Source organism: Diplotaxodon limnothrissa, linkage group LG8 (genome assembly GCF_057381915.1).
Source record: "Diplotaxodon limnothrissa isolate DT_005_m linkage group LG8, D_limnothrissa_male_GT1.1, whole genome shotgun sequence".
In the NCBI taxonomy this organism is placed as follows: domain Eukaryota; kingdom Metazoa; phylum Chordata; class Actinopteri; order Cichliformes; family Cichlidae; genus Diplotaxodon; species Diplotaxodon limnothrissa.
This window is the reverse complement of record NC_140603.1, coordinates 9,515,676-9,535,988: the sequence shown is the minus strand read 5'-3', so window position 1 is coordinate 9,535,988 and position 20,313 is coordinate 9,515,676. Positions and strand designations below refer to the sequence as shown.

Sequence of the window (20,313 nt, the reverse complement as noted above, 5' to 3'; positions counted from 1 at the left end):
CCAATTAAATACAAACAAAAGACACAAATCTAATTAAAATATAAGCGTGATATTCAAAATAAAAACAACACAGTCAGCTAATGGCCTCCTCAAAACTGACTGCAGGCACAAACACATCAATTAAAGGCAGGATAAAATGCGCTCAAGAGGATGAAACCGCCTACGCTATAATTACGCGTGGCATGCCTTAGCATTTTCGCTGCGTTATCTTTAGCGATACAACAAAGGGAAGCGGTCAGACCTATCGATCTGATGTAAGTGCTCCTTCATAGCAGCAAAAATACTGTTTGCATTAATTAATTACAGCTAAAACATGCGATTCAGTGTTAAATAAGTGAAAGAAATGCCACTTTTCACTTCCTATAAGATTTTATGTCCTGTCATAGGAACTGCCGAAAAGCTTTTGATGTAAGAGTTTTGCGTGGGAGGTTGTTCATTTCATTGACAGCACGCTAAACAAAGACTAGCAGAGTTGCAGCACCTGGAATTAAGGATCGAGTCTAATATTTCTGTTAAAAATAGAAATTCAGAGTAAAGCAATGATGTGATATGTCTAATCTATTATTGCTTCTATTGGTGGAAACAGTGCTGTGGGGATTTATCATTAAGACCTGGCTTCATTTGGAGTTTATTTACACTTTTCTATCTGTGCAAGATGACCAGTTTACTGACATTCCACTCTTATTTAGAAAGGTCAGTTGGTGCTCACCAGTCAGCTTGGTTCCTTCCCATTTAATAGTTTCATGTGTGGCAGTCTTAAAGAAAGCCCTCAATGCCGTTCTGCTGTCATTCAAGATGGTGGACTTCGACGGAGGATGGAGGAGAAAGCTGATTTTTATTTATTTTATTTATTTAATAAAGCATGGACGCATGTTTTTTTGCATGCACAACAATGCAAACAACGGTCCTCCACTGAGCACGAAGAGGTCAGAAGTCTTACTTAAAGATAGGGATCTAAAACTAAGAGGCTAAAGGGTCATGCCCGAAAATATGTCCCTAAATCGACGATATTTAAACAAGTTAAGGTGTTTGACTTTTAATAGTTTCTTCCTGAAAACTTTTGTTTATGCCACATATGAGAAGTCAGACTCATGGGCACAGAACATTAAGAAATAAAGCCTGCCTCTGATAATAAACCTGCTTTGTTGTCTTTGGTGCTGTCAAGGTAAATAACGGAGAGTTGAAGACTTGTTGAGGTCTGAACTCTAAGGAGTGCCTTCAAGTGAACTCATTCTATATTTGTGCTCCAGTTCATCTTCGCTGAGAGCCAATTTTGTGCCCGCTGGTAATTATTGATATTGACAGCAGGAGCGATGAACCTGAATGTCAGTGGTGCAGGCAGAACCGCGGGGGCGGCCAGCGGTGGAAGTCTGACCGCAGACATGTGCGTGCCAGACAGTGAAAACGATGTGGCTTCTGGTGTGAGCGGTCTGGCTTTTCAAATTAATGTGCTAACACAAGCTGACGCGCTCCCGTCACCTGCTTTGCTTTTGCAGCAGGACGGCACCTGGAATTATCTCCGCACCAACATTTCCTCGTCTTTTACATATATATTTATATATATAAACGCCCAAACTCTTATGGATGTTTCGGCACTTGGCCTCTGAGTAGACAGTGATAAAGCAGATGTAAAATGTCTGGGACACATGCTTTTTGAAACGGGGTTTTGGGTATGGCCCTTGCGGGGACGCAACAGCTTGGTTCATTCACTGGGAGTTTGCATTTACGAGCTCGTCCATCATCTCTGAATGAGCAAACATTATTTTTACTCTGCTCTACTTACCGTCTGCAGGTGCACTGCCGGCTAAGCCAGACAGACACACACACACAGAGGAGCAATACTTTTGCTTTACCACCCCATCTCCTATATCTCATTCATTTAGATATTCTGCATAACATGTTGTTTTTTTGTCCTATTGCCCTATTTACATTCCTTTAGAGTAAAGAAAAAGTTTTCTACACCATAGCTAAAGTTAGCTAAAGCTTGGCTCACTTTCCTCTCCCTGAAAAAGTGATCTGAGTAAGTAAGTGAGCACTGCCCTTAACATTATGGATGTGGCAGCAAGGGCAAGGCCCAACAAGAGATATGTGGATAAGGGAGAAGAAAGTGAGAGACATAAACCGTTTGGCTAAAACTCAACTAGTCTCTGGAGGAGCATAGCGAATGAAGTGTGAGAAGAGAAGGTGAAAGTTTAGGGAGCCAAATTACACCGGCTGCCCCTGCTCCCCTGCTCTAACTCCCGCTGCTCTTTTTTCCTCCACTGGAGAAAAAGAAAGCTTCTCCTTAATGAGGAGCAGAGCTCACGCAACTCCTACTTTCAATCACACTGGCAATTATTTTTTCCTCCCCTAAGCCAGCTGGGCTACCAAAACATTCAGAGGATTGGAAAATGATTTTGCTTCGGCTCCCACTTTCACTTCCTCTGTCTCCACTTCCCCTTCTCCTTGCACGTCCTTCACTGATGTGGCAGGTGGAGCCTCCTCTCTGAGCTTTGAAAAGGAATGAGGATGAGCGCAAATGCACAGAGGGGCCGTGACCGACCGCCCGTGAAGGTCCCGGCATCTGCTCTTTGCGCTTCCATCCTCATTCGCGACACCGCTTTTGTGTGAAAGTGTAACAGGACCAGCTGGGGCAAAAGGGGCAGGGACTTAGAGCTTCTTATGCCTGCTGTTCTCCCTGTTAGGTTAAAAATGAACCCTGAAAATGCTGGGGGTTCATACAGAATAAAACTTTACAATTATTTCAACTTCATTACTTTTACAGTTAATGTCCACCAGATCTGGCTGCATTAAGCTGCATCTTTGTCTTAGCTGAGCAGAGCACCAGTTGCCATTCAAATGGCTCCATTCATCCGTCTTTATGAGCTTTTTACCCCAAAATGTTATAATTTCATAATAATTTTAGTAATTTTTTTTAGCCTGTCTCAGTTTCTTCTATCTTATCATCATGTTATTGTTATTAATCTCTGGCTCTGATCCACAGTCTGTCTTTTGTCCTGTTTCATTGAGTCTGGTTCTATTGGAGGTTTCTTCCTGTTAAAAGGGAGTTTTTCATTCCCACTGTCGCCAAGTGCTCATAGCAGGGTCATCTGATTGTTGGGGTGTACTCTGAATTATTGCAGAGTCTTTATCTTACAATATAAAGAACCTTGAAGTGACTGTTGTTTTAATTTGGTGCTGTATAAAGAAAGATTTTAAAAATGAAAAAGAAAAATCATGTAATCTGAGACTGACTCCATTCTTTGAGATGACAGGCCTGTCTTGAGGGACTCCATGTCATTGTGTCTGTCTCTACTAATGAATAAGCTTTATTGCAATTGGAGGACAAGAATCTATTTATTTTATTGGAAAATGATTTAATATTGTCGATTACAATTATCATTATTATTAGTACCCTAGCTAATGGAGCTTAAATAGAAATAAATGTTCATTTAGTTGTTAGTTATAAAAGTCATATGTTTGCCATTCATCCCCAAGTCATCCCCATGCTGCTGCTGTACTGATAAAAATAATTAACGATAATATTTGTGTTATTAACACAACTATAAACATTCAAAAAGAGTTAGCCACAAACCAAATGTTGCCTTCTTAGAGGAGACCAAACTATTACAATTATTACCAACTAAATTGCTCAATTTAATTCAATTCAATTTATTTTTATAGCACTAAATTGAAACAGTCACCTTGTTTATATTGGAAGTTAAAGACTCTACAATTATAAAAACCCCAACAATCACACAACCTCCTATGAGCAAGCACTTGGTGACAGTGGGAAGGAAAAACTCCCATTTCACAGGAAGAAACCTCCAGCAGACGCTCACAGAGGGGCAGCAATTTGCTGCGAATAGCTAGGGGTGAGAGCAGGTGAGAGGAGGGAGGCAGGACAAAAGATAAATGTCATCCTTATTCAAGTTAGAGTATACACTGCCTTAGTACTTAGTACAGCCCTCAATACAACCTCCATCTCAAACACGCTGTCTTAGTTAAGGATAGACATTGGAGGTTATGAGTTTTATCAGTGGCTACCGGGTTCTGAGGTCAATCAGTAGCTAAAGTACTACCCAAAAGCATTTGTTGGCACACTTAAAAGAGTAAAATACAGAAAATTAAAAGTATCTTAGAAAAGAGGCTGGATGATGCTCCACCCCTGAAACATTTCCTGCATACACTACAAGAATGTAGCTCAGCTCGAATGCAGATCCACAATCCAGTGGACATTTGGCTTTAGGTTTACTTTAATGATTTTAAGTGCATCTAAAGGAGATCTAAAAACCCTGCTGAAATTTTGCCCAAGGGTCTGTCAAACAGGAGGGAAAAACTCTTAGAATTAACAGGACATAAACAATTCCCTGTCCAAAAACAACTCAAAGACCAAGTTTCCCTCTTTATTTACTCACCTTCCCTTACTCACCATCTCCTTTGTGGGAGGTGGCATTAAAAAGATTAGGATTTTGGCCTGGCAGTTGCTTTTGGACGTGGCCACACTCAAAAACATGAAGGCATACATTTTCGAGGTGGTCTTGTTTTGGGAAATACAGACAAAATAAGGGTCCTTGGTTGTCGGACTGATGGTAAAGAACCCCACAGCACAGCACTATGGGTATCCTGTGACCGTGTGGGTGAGGGCAGGTTGGGTTTGATTGGATATGTGACATATGGTTCTGGAACAAAAAGTGCCTAAAGTTTCTCAGAACCTGGTGATCATGTGAGGGTGTCCTGAGTAAGCTGTGAGGTGGAAGGGATGCCGTGTCGACTACTCTCATGAAAAGGAGGCCTGACAATGAATCTGAAAACAATACGAGGCACTGCTCTGGCTTTGATTCATTGGTGTAATGGCTGCTGGATCGCTTCTCAATGTATCTGAAGGCTCTGTCAGACATTTACAGCTAATTGGAATAGTGGGATAAGGAGTGAATTGATATGGATGGAAGTAAAGGATGAGATGTAGGGATTAAATTGGACTTAAAAGTTTGGAATGGGAATGGCTGTGAAGGGAAGAGCAGGACACGGGACGTAAAAGCAGCTACGATGCATTATAAAGGTCGGACGGAAATAAGTAACACAGTTATGGGGCAGGTGTTTGGGTGGATGCAGTGGCTGCTTTTATGCCCCTATCCTTCATGGTGAATGGTTCAGTAATAAACCTTGAGACTCAGCGTCTGCCGGAAAAAAATATGTCAACCGTCATTGTCAAGGACCGGATGTCCATTTTTGATATCCAGCAAACACTGAGTCTAAAAAAAAAGAAAAAAAAGATTGTCAATATGAATAGTTACAGTCAAAAAAAGATTTAAGTGGAATTCCTGAATGCTCTGCTGTCCTGCTTAGAACATCAAAAGAGACAGGAAGCGACACAGTGGTGAGAAAAAGACAAAAACAGCGGAATTCGCATCAGATTTGAGAGCAGCGCAGAGGAACAGCAGAGCAAACTGAAAAGTCCAGAGGAGAAGAGGTAAATAAGAAACATGACATCGTTCAAAATGACAGGGCATGGTAACACCCACTCGTGCCAGCACTCTTTAACACACCCACACTGACACACATTGTGCTGGTTCACATAGTAGACCGACACACCTTTCTGAGTCATACTTGAGCAGGATGGACCAATTGAAATGGGGGACTGAATGGTGAATGCAAGCAATTGGACAGAGTGAGTGGAAGGCGGAATAACAGGGAAAACGGTGAGAACAAGATACAGGACGGATGGGAAGCTTTATAACAGCATAATGACTGCGTTTAACCCTTCTTCCTTTACCTGCATGTGTTTATGGTGAGAGCGACAATATGCACAACAGCAAGATCTTGATTTTAATGTCTTCACCCTTTCTTGGGCGAAGGCTGGACTTGATATTTGATGCCAACTTTTTGAATTTGTCTACACTTTCAGCTAATATTTTGCGTTACAACCATTCATCATACAGCTGTAAATCACACAAAAAGGCATCTCTATAACAGATTTGCAATACTTGCTAAAGACTGATACATACTTTAAGACAAGCTCTAATCTACTTTTAAGAACAGAAAGAAAAAGGTCCCATATCAAACGTCCGAGTAAGCTTTTACAACAACGCACTAAACATTGACAGACTGTGATTCCACTTGTTTTATTTGGCAAAAAGCCAAAATTCTCACATGTTCCTGAATCAACAAGAATGCTAAAACCCTTCAACACTCATAAATATGTGCGCAAAATCTGAAAAGGGAAAATAAGATTTAAGGTTCTCATTTAAGGTCCTCAGTTTGACTGAGGGATTATCAAGATTGTTACCATCAACGACTACAATCCATTTACTCTGTTTTAGTTTGCAAGAAACGTTTTTCTAATAGGTTTTGGTTCATGAAAACTTGACAAATTTAACATTAACGACCAATCAGTGACATTTCTATCAGGTTCACACAACCTTGCTAAGCTAACATACTAAACAAAGTTGGTGAAGATGGTATATGATACATATTATATTACACTGTATTTAAGCTTTGAGTTAATCATCCTGATTACATCACTAAAAATCAAGGACCACACTGGGCTCTTTTTGGTGCTAAAAAAAAAATTAAAATTATTAGTGCTGTCAGAGTTAATCTCGTTAAAATGGCATTAACGGCATAACCGCATTAACACGGCAAATCTCCGGTAGCGAGTTAACACGGATCAACCCGTGAGTGGGGCTGCACGGCGCTAATGCGTTAACGAGCTAACCGTGCTAACGAGCTAACTGCGCTAACGAGCTAACTGCGCTAACGCGTTGACACCGTGCAGCCCCACGCACGGGGTGATCTGCATTAACTCGCTAATGGAGACTTTCCGCGTCAATGCGGTTATGGCATTAACGTGGGGTTGCACAGCGCTAACGCGTAAATGAGCTAACTGCGCTAATGCGTCGACACCGTGCAGCTCCACACATGGGGTGATCTGCGTTAACTTGCTAAAGGAGATTTGCCGCGTTAATGCAGTTATGGCGTTAACGTCATTTTAACGAGATTATGTAATTAAGTATTTTGGGGGGGGGGGGGGGGGGTTACAGCTGGCCTTATTGTATTGTAAGTATTTTGCAAGTTTCCTCCTTAGCACACACAATTTGGGGAGACGAATATTTAAATGAATCATAAATGAGTTTGCAGCAGGTAATTTACAGAAAAATTGTGTTAAAATAATAATGCAAGAAAAAAAAACAGCCAGAAGGATTTGTTATCAGATCAAGCATGTAATAACTGCAGATGGGTAACTCAAAGCTATGAGTGCTGTGCCAAGGCTAGCTTTACCCCGCAGCTCTTTACTGAGTCTTGACACTGAATATCTGTGCTGCTTTTGATAGACTGCACTGGTCTTTGCATTGTTAGCAGATCACCCGCAGAACTCAAGCACTTAGTACAATAAATCAGAAAAGGTAGTGAATATTTTACCACCAAGTAGCCCATAACTACACAAAAGTGGAAAAATGTCACAAATATATTTCGTCAAATGATGTTGTTTGACCCGGACAAACATAACAATGAGCACGTGCAGCTCATGACACAGCTTTTGGCGTTCCAACTGAGTGTTTCTTCTTGACTAAACCACACACACACAATGGTTAAGATACAGCTTTTAGTTATGGCCCTCTGCATAAATAACTATGCCCAGGAGAAATAAGAAAGAAAAAAAAATCTGCCTCATGTCTCTTTCATCACTACATTTCGGTGCAGCAGGGCAGCGCTACAATATTAGGCTGTCTGCCCACTCTGCTCCATGCTGCTCTCTTTTTGACATTTCTGCAGATGAAATATTCATGGAGAAAGTTTCCAACATGAAACATTCATAGTGAGTGTTGTTGGCGCATTTCTACAGCGATGGAATAGAAAGAAAGAAAGAGGGGCGATGTGAAACTTCTGTTCGATTCATCTCTGTTAGTGCTGACCCAGATACAGCTATGGATTGGCACCGGCTGGCTTTGTGTGGCTCCTTGTGTATATGTGTATGCGCGCCAAGCTAATAGATGAAGAAAGCTATTCATGGAATGTCAAGCTGCTTTGTGTATCCACGCTAATGTTTTTTGGATGTCACAGTGTATGTTTTTGGTGCCAGGGGAACCAACGTGAGAGGGGATGATCCCATTATCCTTGTGTTCTTGTTAACTGCTGGACGTGTGTCGACAGCAAAGATTAGCAGCGTGGCATAAGAATAAACTACCCAACTTAAGATGGTGAAGTTTTATAACTCGACATGAAGAATACAACAGTCATATTGTCCACATCAACCACCTGCGCAGTTATCTGCAGCGCTGTGGGCACACTTTTTGCAAATAGAGAAACCGTTATATATGTGGGGAAGCAATGAAGCCCTGTCAAGTTTTCCCTTGAGTTTAAAAACTTCCTCTGTGTGATGCTAAGCAAAATGTGTCTTTATAGTTGGTGTCAGAAGTTTAAAAAGCTGGAAAACTTTGTGAACCTCGATATACATTTACATGCATTTGGAGCTCAGTGAAAAAAAGCCTAAGAACTCATTAGAGCAGCGGTCCCCAACTTTTTTTGCGCCACGTACTGGTTTATGTCTGACAATAAAGACACCGGCCTTTAAGGTGTCACGGATAAATACAACAGAATACAACCAGTACCGGTACAAAAAAAAGAAGATTTATTTATAACACACAGGAAAAGACCCACGGAAACCGAGTTAACGATAGAAACGCTAAAAAAAAATAACAATAACGATTGGTCCGGTACCAAATGACTCACGGACCGGTACCGCTCCATGGCCCGGGGTTTAGGGACCGCTGCAGTAGAGCATACTAATTGTTTTGTTTTTTTATCACTTATTAGTATGTGACTTGAATTTATAAAAAAAAATAAACATGAAATTCATTAATCTACATGGGGAAATATGAGCTTATTATAGGGATGTACGAGTGTTCACTATCCCGTCTTTAAGCGATGACGTGATGAACCCTGCTTACGGGCCCAAACTACCCTGCGTTTAATAAGGCTGTTGTGCTTTTAACATGTTTTAATACTTTGTATCTTGTTCTATTTAATCTCAAAAAGCCCCTAAAAACAGTCAGTGATCACTGTGGGCCTCTCTCGGTTTTTATTACCGCTGTTCATTTTAAAGCTCAGTTATTAAAACCCTACGATGTAACTATAGCCCAGCGCATGCAGCAGTATATTAATGATTAACCTTGTATTGTGGATGCATTATCTCAGTTGTTCTCCTGACTAAAGTTTGGTTTACAGCATCCTGCCATGTGATTGCATTTGTCCTTAACCATCGGGAACGTTAACTTTTATCGAGTGGAAAAAAGTTAGCGTTCATCCGCCAGTTTCACTGTTTATATTATGTTTCTTATCTTCATTTATGTTGGAAGTGATAGCAGAGCTGTACGTCTTAATTTGTTTCATAAATCCCTCAGTCAGAACATGGTGTGTTTCATTTAGATGGAAACTAGCGAGCTTACTTCCTGCTAACTTCTAACTCTGTTAAATTTAATAAATTCCATTTTCATGGATGCCTGGATGTTAAACTTAATTGTTACACCTGGTAGAGCAGAACGCTGATCATTTTATTAAAGATGATGGAATTTAGACAGTTTTTCAACTCAGTTATCCCGCAGTGATCTTTTGACTTTGGGACCTGCAGCGGAGTTTGGGCCCAGACATAGCTAATGACGTCAGATTTAAAGACTGGATAAGGACAAAACTACTGGGCCATCAACACATCACACCCACAGGAGCTGCTTAACCATGGAAAACCATGCAGTGAAGCTCCTGTTTTTATGCTGATGTTAACACAGTTGATTGAGGAACAACAAGGTTATTATGGTTAAGTAACACAAAACTAAAAATTACAACTAGATATGAACTTTTTTTTCGTTAACTAAAATAAAAACTAGATTTACTAAGGCAATCTGCTGCTAATGACATTGCATTTAGTTCACAGGATATATTAATAATAATATTAATCTGCCATGTTCCACAACACAAAGGTTAGTGGATAAACAGCATGAAAGTGTTGTTGTTGGGCTCAGAGTAGGAGGCTGATTTACAGAAAAGTATCAGCTGGCAATCAGCTCTTAAATATGCCAGTTTCCACAGCAACGTGAGACCACCAACAGAGATGGAAACGGCTCAAAACATATGTGGTCAGTGTTAAAATCATGCAATCCTATATCAAAAAGATAAAGTTACAAAAAGGGACAGCTGTTAAACCTAACAGATAAACAGCAGAGAGTCAATGTGAAGGTATACAGATAGCCATGTTTGTGTGCGACTGTTTGCAGTATTCTGGGTTTATATTACGCTGTCCTGCACTTGTATTTCTTGATCAGCTCACTGTTTGGGGTGAGATGTGATGACAAGTGTGTTATGATAGAGTGAATTCATGTGGGGGCTGACCCAGCCAGAGCTGCTTGGGATACAGCGCGATCTGTTCGCCGTGTTTGGGAAGCCGAGGGCCATCTGTTAACACGACAGAACCATGGTTCCCTCAGACTTGACTTATAGCCGGAGTATGGTGTGCGCACACACACACACGAACGCACAAACACATACACATTAAAAGTACGACTTTAAATTCTAGTCATAAACAGTTAGCATGTCATCACCTTACAAATTCACAACACATTCACCTTCAAATATTCAAATGTACTGCAGCTTTCAAAGCTTTTCTCTAAACCGTGCTCGTTACTTTCCTCTCTGCTCCCAATTACAACTTTTATTCTCTGTTTAGCCTTTTGGTCCATATTATGTGTATGTAAACACACTCAAATAATGATAGAAGCAGATACTACAACAGAACAAGAAAATTATTGTTTTATTAAAGATATCCGTGTTTTACAAACTTACTGTGGATTTTACAATGATGCCTCTATAAGGATACATCTCTTTTTTTCATTACTCTTATTTCAGCCATCATTACAGTTTGGTACATCACTTTTATATCACTTTAATTAATATTTTTTCAAGATGTCCAAGACTTTTAGCACCTCTGGTATCAGTTTAAACATCCTGTTTTAAAAGCCACCCGAAAGCCATGACAACAATACCCCATCATCCTTAAGACTGAGGGGTAAAAACTAGGGGTTCGTATCGATATTGAACCGTTCGATACAGTGCTTTCGGTTGGGTACGCATATGTATCGAACAATACAAAATTTTTAATTTATTTTATCAACTTTTCTTCTGACGATGCTGTCTGTGTTGAGAGCTCAGTGGATCTGCGTTCGACTACTCCACCTAGGCTGCACTGTCGAGCGCAGATCCACTGAGCGCAGCTCAAGCTAGCAAGACAGGAGCTAAGCTCATTGCAACATGGCAAATTGAACCTCCCCCACCCTCATTCAGATCTGGCCTTTGGAACTATTTTGGTTTTCATGTGACGTATGACCCTGAAGGTAAGCGCGTCATGGACAAAAGTAAAACAGTATGTCGGATGTGCCACACAATGCTCAATTACATGGGTGGGAACTAGTGTGTTAGCGCAGTTAGCTCGTTAACAGAGATTTGCCGTGTTGTGGCGTTAATGTCATTTTAACGAGATTAACCTGACAGCACTAATGGAAACACAACGAATGTGACTGCACATCCTAGTGCAGAGACAAGTGGAAGCAAACAAAAACAACAAGCACGCATGCTACAAACTTTACCCGAGTCATTTAGACAGCCGTTAGCACATGATTCTCCTTATGGGGACCTGATATGTTTAATATGCTGCTGAGAATATAGCCCAGAAGAAGCGTATAGTATAGCTTTTATTTTGGAAAGAGACATTTCTCTGTAATAAACTCTCTTTTCCAAAGATGAGTGATTTCTCGATCAGATAGATTTATTTTTTACTATTATTTTGTTGTTTCAGCAACATTACATTTAAAAACTGTACATTTTGAGTTAAAATATATATTTATAATTTTAATAAATGACAAATTAAAAAAGCATGAACATTTTTTTGTATCAAAAAATATCAAACCGTGACACCAAAGTATCGAACCGAACCGAACCGAACCGTGAATTTTGTGTATCGTTGCACCCCTAATAAAAACGTCATCAAACTTCATCTAAGAGGAAGCGAATGTCTTGGGCTTTGTTTCATAGTTTCTGTTCTAATTGTTTAGCTTTTACTTTGTAACTCTATGATTTGGTTTGACCGCTTCCTTACAACTTCTGTGCAGTATAAGAAGGTAGCGTTTTGGTTCCTCTGTATAAAATATACATGTATACAACTGTATTACAGCAGTATTTTTGGTAGCTCTATAATATGTACAGTGGTAATGTAGCTGGCTACTTCGAAGTATGGAATACAGATAACGAGCAGATCTGCAGAATTAACCAAGCAGTGCAGTGAAATTATGCTGATTTCCTTTGCAACCCTACAATTTTTTGAAAGTAGAATTCCTCTCAGTTTTAGACTTTCTACACTAATTTGACAACACGATGGGGTCTGGGAACTTGGGCCTTTCTTCTCAGGTCCACAAGCTTCAAATTGTTACTGTAAAAGACATTATAGAGTTTTTTATAGAGTAACTGTGACTACATTTAATACTATGGCTGCATAATCACAGCCAACAGCCTATAGACTCAGGCATCAACACTAAGAGCATCATTACCCTGATGCAAGCCGCTGTGTGTCAAAAGATCCAGAACGCTATCACTGTGGTAGCTCCTCGAGAGGGAGGAAGCAGCACGCAGCTATATTTACAATTTGCTGCATACACCATGCAGTGCACTGTAGCTTCACTTGATGTGTCTGCCACAGCCAGCTGACTGTGACTCAACACAACAAGTCAACTCCAACAACAGGGCAGAGTTTCAAATTTAGCCTTTCTGCGCTTGCTCTCTGCATGTCACAATGCATCGCCACTTCTTCTTCAGCGTGCACCTGTCTGTGCTTACATCACTGCATTATTACAGCCTGATACAGTGTTTGTGTATCTCTGCCACCTCCTCCACCCACGTACATATCTTCTCCTCCTCCCTGCATCATCAGTGGAAATCTTAATGCACCTCAGTGTGGAGTGTGCAGGACACCTCAAATACACATACGCAGTTTTTCTGTGGGACTTTTGTGTTTGTGTCAGTACTGTAATTACCTTTTGGGTAAAACTACCTAAATGTTACAAGACACTGAGGCAAAAAAGGATCAACAGAGAGGCTGTGGGGGTCAGACATTCATCCACACTGAGAGGAGGGAGGGGGGGGGGGGGGGGGGGGGGGGGGGGGATTTGAGGATGAGATAGCTGCTCCTGCATATTTCACAACCTGTTTTGCAGCCATCTGCTCCCCGACACACTCATATGCACACAAGAATATGAAGCAACACAGCCGGGTCTACCTTCCAGGAACGTGCCGCAAATTAACAGACACCACTCCAGCTTACCTGCTGTAAGTAAACCGAGGCGATGATGGGACCATCGGGATATAGCTAAGCCTACTCACACAAACTCTCATTCACGAGCTTCCATCTTTCATAACAATACCTTTAGCAGATTTCCATGGAAACTACTTGTGACAATTCAGGCAGTGGTCACACCGCCCCAGGATGACCTTTTATGCCCAACAAGAGGCAGCTGCTGTGAACAAACCTGCTGTGGTCTCAGCTAATCACAACTCATACCGATGCGACCTTTGCACACAGTGTTTCCTAGTGAATCGGACATTCTTTTATTCTATTTGAGATCATGATTTAATAACGATGCACACGTGATGAAGTAGAAATAGACCAAAGGAACAGTTTAAACCCTTGAGCGAAACAAGCTGGAGCTGATTTCAGTTTAATAATATAGCAACATCTACACATTCTGATTCTGGATGTCCTAAATGAAGATTTCTAAACTAAGCAAAGATTCAGGGACCAAATAACAGGAATTTCTTGATTGAATCTCTGTGGCCTTTTAATAGAGGCTGGTAAGCCTTAATAGATAATTTTACCTGTACCTTTTTGGTACCAATCTATAGTGACAGCAGTGAGCTGAAGTTACAAGACACAACGCAAGAGAGAGAAATCCAACACATTATTAAAGTTTAACGAATAGTTCTGAGTAATCAAAACTGGTCTTTAGCTTCTTTCCTATTGGTTTTGATAGGTCAGTAACTTTTTTGGTCAGTACCGAATAGGTTTGCCAGAACTTGTTACTAAATGGTAAACGGTGTAAAACAAAAAAGGATCGGTATTATCATCTAGTGTTGTCGCAGCTTGCGGTACTAGAATTTCAAACTTGATGCTGAAATACTCAGTGCAGGTTTTGATACCAGCGGGGGAAACTGAGAAAATTAAAAGACTTTTTTATTAAACATCAAGATTAGAAAACTTCATGCCCTGTTTATTTGATGTGCTTACTACGGAGCCCTGCAAGGGACATCTCGCAAAAGTCCATCTTTTTTTTTTTTTCTTCTTTCTCCAACGTCCCTTGCAGGGCTTCACTAAATTCAGTAGGCTGATTTGAAAGTCAAAGTAATAGAAATGTTGCACAGAGCTATTTAAAACTATTTTTCTTACTGCCATTGTTTGTATTGACAATATATAGGCATACAGGGAATGATATATGACCTCTCCTCAAGGTCAAATTAGGTCAAACCTTCATTAAAATGTCTTTTATCTTTGAAATTCTGCTTAAAATCCAGCTGCCTTTGTTTTTATTGGCAAAATGTAGGAAAAGATCTGGTATATGGGGATTCTTAACATCACATTATAGTTTACAGCTAAGATCAGGTCACATTTGACCTCTGACCTCACTTTTACATTTCACATCTACCTTTCTTTCAAGTCGACCCCAAAATGTGTTCTATCTTTAAATAAAGTATGAAGAGAAAGAGAATGAGCTGCCTAGTTAGAAATATACTGTTGATATATTATATCAAGCTCAAGTTATTCATGTTGTCACAGTCCGGGGTCGTATGACCCAGCGCTTTGTGTTTTCTTGTATTTTGATATTCATTGTTTATAGTTAGTACTTTTAGATCCTGGGTTCCTTAGTTGTAGTTATTCATTGTTTAGCAGGTCTCCTTTGGGTCATCTTCCCATGTGTTACAGTTCCCCTTGTGGTTTATTGTGTCTTATCTGTCATGTTTCTGGTCTGCCTGGTTAATGCTGTCATGCCTGTGTCTTGTCATGTTTTCCTGTTTATTTTGAAAGTCCAGTTTCCATGTCTTTGTGTTTTAGTTTACATTTCCTGTGCATCATTATGTTCATCCTAGTCAGCTGTGTCTCCACTTCCCCTGATCACCTCATGTGTGTATTTAAGTCATGTGTCTCTTACTGTTCATTGTTGGGACGTCTGCCAATTTCCCTCATATCGTCTAGTCCCAGTCACAGTCTGAGTCATACTCATAGTTTTACCTTTTGTTATCATAGTCAGTTATAGTTTCTCATAGTTATTCTTGGTGTTTCATAGTTTCATGTTTTCAGCTGAAATAAAGGCTCGCCTTCTGTTTGCAAACCAGCTCCTTCCTCCAGTGTCTGCTTTCGGGTCCGCTCTAACAAACACACCGGCACATCTCGCCGTGACACATGTCCAGTTATTTACAAATCAGTACCTATTATCCGTGACCTACTCCTACATAATGCTGGTGTCATCAAAGTAAGCATCTGTCACGCTACGCTTATCTGAGTTTAGCTGCACTAAACCAAGAAAACAAAAGATTGCTGAGATCTCAAAGTCAAAGTAGAGCTGCTTATAGATTCTTGGCTGGTTTTACTAACTTCATGACTCCACTTACCAGCTGATCACTTTCATTCAGAGTGAAATATCGAACAAAGTGTTTACAGTCTTGTTTGAATCAAAGATGATGAATGACTAGCGAGTGTGGTAGCGACTTTTCGTCCAGAGCCACCGACAGCTCAATTTTACTTACTTAAACTTCTATGTTAACGTTTGTTTACTATAGTGATGTCGAGAAGTTTCCTCCAGTACCACCTTGAGGTTTGTGTTTCAATCAAACAGTAAACTAAATAATATAAATGTCAAATACTGCGTTTATCGAATCTACGTATGTTAGCATGCTGACAATAAGAGTTAGCTTAAAGCACAGCTATGCTAAATTATACTTCTATGCCCATTACAACATTTATGTTCTCAGTTTGCAACACTTTTTTCTAAAAATGTCACCACGCTTTCAAATGACAAAATGGCTTTGGTGCTGAGAAAAAATATTATTGTAACTAAAAGAAAAGAGCATCATAAGCTTATACTGAGAGAATTACACCACGTCTGTCTGGAAAACACTAAAGGAAACTCTGGAATTCTTATGTGGAAACATCTTTTTCCCTTCTCTCCCTCTCGCCACCTGAGTTTCCCTGCTAATTAAATTTTACACCAAAGTCTTCCTTTCTTGTGGTGTTGGTGGTGCAGCAGCAGCGGTGCGGTGCTGTGAACAGTGGATGGATCACGAGCGGTGTGGAAGAGCTGTGAAAGACAAAGGCACGACAGAGAAAACAGGTAACAGCATGTCCAGCGGACTGAGAGCTGATGGGAGAGAGGCAGGGGGGCGGGGACGCAAGATGGGGCCCTACCTCCCGTGATCATTGAACTTATTAACCCTAGCCACCGTTAATGGGTGGTCGTGGTCGGTGGCGGTGTGGGGTTTTAAAAAGGGACACACAGAACATGCTGGAAACTCTGTACCTTTCAGTGTGCCGTCAGAGAGGGCCCAACTCACCCCCGGAACCAATAAATCTAGAGGAATGAGAGCATGTTAGTCAGGCAGAGGCCGAAGAAAGCGAGAAAGGAAAGATGGCTGAAAGTTAGAGACAGAAGAGAGTCAAAGAGATAGAAAGAGGGAAAGAGGGATGGAGTAAGGCTTAGAAGGTAGCGATGAAAGGTTAAGCTGGTTTGTGTGCCTATGGTTATTTTCGTCTTTCCAGAGATTCTGAGTCCAGTTCTTTGGATGAAAAACGTTCACATGTCACAAACCAAAGGTTTCAAAAACACCCGCTTTACAAATTGTCGAGTTACAACTGCAACTGTTATGAGCAACTTTTCATTTTCGTATTGCCGTTTTACTAAGGAATCAACTGCCCTTTAGCCACCCTAAAGACCAAAACAAAAAAGCATCCTGGCAAAAAATACTGAGCCAGAAATTAAGAAGAGAACCGTTTCAATGAAAAAAAATCAGAGAAGGAGAAAAAAAAAGCAGGGAAAGAAACTCAGAGATGTAGAAGAAGACGAGTTAAAAGGGCCTCTTGACATATACTGTGTGTACACGTAGACTGTGTGTGACAGGGTCGGGGGTGAGTTTCTTGATTGGATGAGATAGCCTTGGCGGACACCTCCTGTAAAAGCAAGATCAATTTCCATCTGTATTTCTCAAGAGCTCGACGGAAACATTCCGGTTATCAAATAAAATTATATATATATAAAAGAAATGAAAAGGTTTGGGTTTTTTGCCTTTTGGCTTAAAAAAAAAAGTGTCCACTGCTCCTTGTACAAAATATAGACATATATATAAAAAAGTGCCTTTGGAATAGATTCGGCAAAATACTGTACAGGCATGAGTATAGGCCTCAAATTCCCAAGAAGGGTAATGCTAGCAGAAGCTAGCACTGTTTTGTGGGGTGTAGGAGGCAGTGGAAAGTATTAAAATAGGTAAAAAAAAAAAAAAAAAAAAGCAGTTTGTCATCAACTCCTATACAGCCGGAGGTGAGGGTGGGACAGGCGTGAAATTAGCTCTAACTCCTTCGCAAATCTCACAAGCTACAGCTGAAACTCTTCCTCCTTTTCTTCCAGATTTTGGTCTATCCCTGCTCCTCCGGCTGTACTAAACCGCATGCAGAAGAGAGGAAGGGAGGGGGGGTCATCTCCTTTTCGGGCCACGGTGATGAAATCATTGACTCCCCCTCCCTCTAGCTCTGTATACCCACCACCATGCAAGCCCCATCTGTCAGCACTCACTGGGCATGCTCCAAGGGGCCATCCCAAGCACGGTGTCTACGGTAGACCAGGCAAGTTAAGGGAGGAGGGAAAGGGTGGCGGCTAACTCCAGCGGTCATCAGTCCTAATTCTGCGAGCCTGCCGATTGTGGGAGCTTTTCTTAACATCCAGCTTGATTAATTATTGCTGGGGTCGAAGAAAAGCCTCCACAGCCTGCAGCAGACTCAACAGAGCCAGAGCAGGTGACCACCAGACTGGGTTAAGAATTCTTTCCATTTTACTCACGGTAAAAGGGAAAGAGGATGGTCGAAGGAAAGGGAGTTCTACCGCAGAGTAGCAACTATATTTGATACTAGCTCACTAATTGCGTTTTTCCGTATTCGGCCAAATCAAATTAAAAAGCAAAAAGGAAAAAAAAAGGCTCAAGCTCGAATCAAGCAGGACTCAGAAAGATGTGGAAAGACTACCGACCAGCCAGCTCCTTCTCCTTACTCCGTCTCTTTTTCTCCATGCGTTTCAGTCTCTTCTCCTCCCTGCGTTTGGCCTCCTCGGCCTCCTGGTGGCGCCGGCATTTATGGAAGTTCTCCACCACCACGCCTACAAACATGTTGAGCACGAAGAAGGCGACGATCAGGAGGAAGGAGATGAAGTAGAGCAACATCCATGGGTTGTAGTTCATTATAGGCTGAAAAACAACAGAAAAATCAGGAAGGACGTTAATTCAGGCTGGCTGCAAACCCGGGTCAGACACAATCAGGTTAGATCAGCTGATGTTGATGCCCGCCCACGTCAGCTGATGGCCCAGGTAATCGAACTAGCAAAGCTGCTTTACCTTACTCACAAGTGCTTTGTAGCTGCAACCTGCTTTGCAACCTCCTCCTTTCATACTGTATCTGACGTCTTCAGTGTCTTATTCTATTGTCATTGCTGCCTGCTCTGTTCTGTGCAGGGCTCTTGCTCCAGACGGAAACATCAATCTTCTTTTAGCTCTATGTGGAGGATTTTTTTTTTTACATTAAGAAGTCTTCATCACTCATTCTAAGTAATGACTGCCTGCCAGGTACGGCTGTATTAGACGAAATCCAGAAATTATATTGAACAGCCAAGGGACTTGCCAACATTTTGTGTGCGCAATTTAACATTTACCTGTTGGTCAACTCCCACAGCATCAAGCCCATCGTACATAATGTCGACCCATCCATCTTTTGACGCCAGCACAAAGAGAGACATCAAGGCCTGAGAAAGGATGACAGGGTTGAAACGTAAACACGGACTAAAGTTAAAAATCGTTGAAAAACGTGATCAGCATCATCAGTTTTTTTTATTCATGCATCTGTCCATCAGGAATCTTGACATTTCGAATGTCTTACTTGTCCTAGGTTGTCAAAGTTGTACTTGTGTCTGACCCACTTATAGCTGGCTTGCAAGCAGTCTGACTTATTGGTGATGTTCCTTATATCCTCTCCTTGACAAATGAAGAATTTTCCCTTGAAAAGCTGAGGAGAAAACACACACACACATACATTTGAACCACCACAAAAACACTGTTAAGTTTGTATGGCTTATAGGTGACCCTGCTGTGATTGGACTCCAGGTTTTGAAAGCTTTAGTTCAACCCTGAGAGTATGTGTTTCATATTACACGATTTAGGGTGATATGGGACTTTGCAAAGTGTGTATGCTCTTTACTGAAGCTATAAAAAGCTCCAAAAGCACATCGACACTGAGCGACAACATATGGATCGGTAGCGTTGGGAACACTGGAGGTTGAATTCTGCACTTCATGAGTGAATATTCCAACTGCTGCCTCATGGTGTCATAACAGCCATTAACCCTTTATGACCTTACTTTACTTGGACAGATGGTTAAAGGACATTAATGTCCTGATGGCAGACAAACAGGAGTTGGAACTACACCAAGGCCACAGAGCTTGTTGGTATGGATTGATCCTTGGGCTGTTAGCCATGAAAACTCATTGCGGCCACATAAGCATACATAAGCGTCCAGGCCTATGAGTTATAAGTCGGACAGTGCATAAAAAAATAGCTGTTTTTCTGATAGCCCTTCCAGATGTACATACACCCAAGGTGGTTCGGGAGAGGGTGGAGACCTGCGCGAGCATTCAATCACATGTCAAATTGCTCAAGCAGGCTTACAGAGTCTTCTCATTAGGTCTGTGCGTATACTCTCCATTTCCCCCTCCCCTCTCACCTGTACTCCCAGGATGCCAAAGATAATGAAGAAGGCACAGCAGATGACCACGATGTTGCCGATGGGCTTCAGGGACGACATCAGGGTCTCTACCACCAGCTTCAGGCCCGGGGCTCTGCTGATCACGCTGGAACATGGCACACAATGAGGCATTAGTGCACTATGTGTGTGTGGGGGTTTGTGCAGGACACTCTTAGGTCAGTTACTGTGCAGCTCACACCAGATGGAGAATGGATGCCTGCAGCGATCCAACCCGCAACCTCATCATGCCC

At 41.3% G+C, this 20,313-nt stretch overlaps 1 protein-coding gene across 1 annotated transcript in view; it reads right to left on the bottom strand.

Moving 5' to 3' along the window:
* Nucleotides 1–20,313, bottom strand: part of cacna1g (calcium channel, voltage-dependent, T type, alpha 1G subunit) — a 350,831-nt gene that overhangs the window by 32,955 nt on the left and 297,563 nt on the right. The window contains exons 24-28 of the mRNA XM_085361223.1: nucleotides 20,042–20,168; nucleotides 19,202–19,327; nucleotides 18,978–19,067; nucleotides 18,324–18,516; nucleotides 16,587–16,637 (exon numbers count right to left, since the gene is read on the bottom strand). Of these exons, the coding sequence (XP_085217349.1) occupies nucleotides 16,587–16,637; nucleotides 18,324–18,516; nucleotides 18,978–19,067; nucleotides 19,202–19,327; nucleotides 20,042–20,168 (587 nt within the window). The remainder of the gene's footprint in view (nucleotides 1–16,586; nucleotides 16,638–18,323; nucleotides 18,517–18,977; nucleotides 19,068–19,201; nucleotides 19,328–20,041; nucleotides 20,169–20,313) is intronic.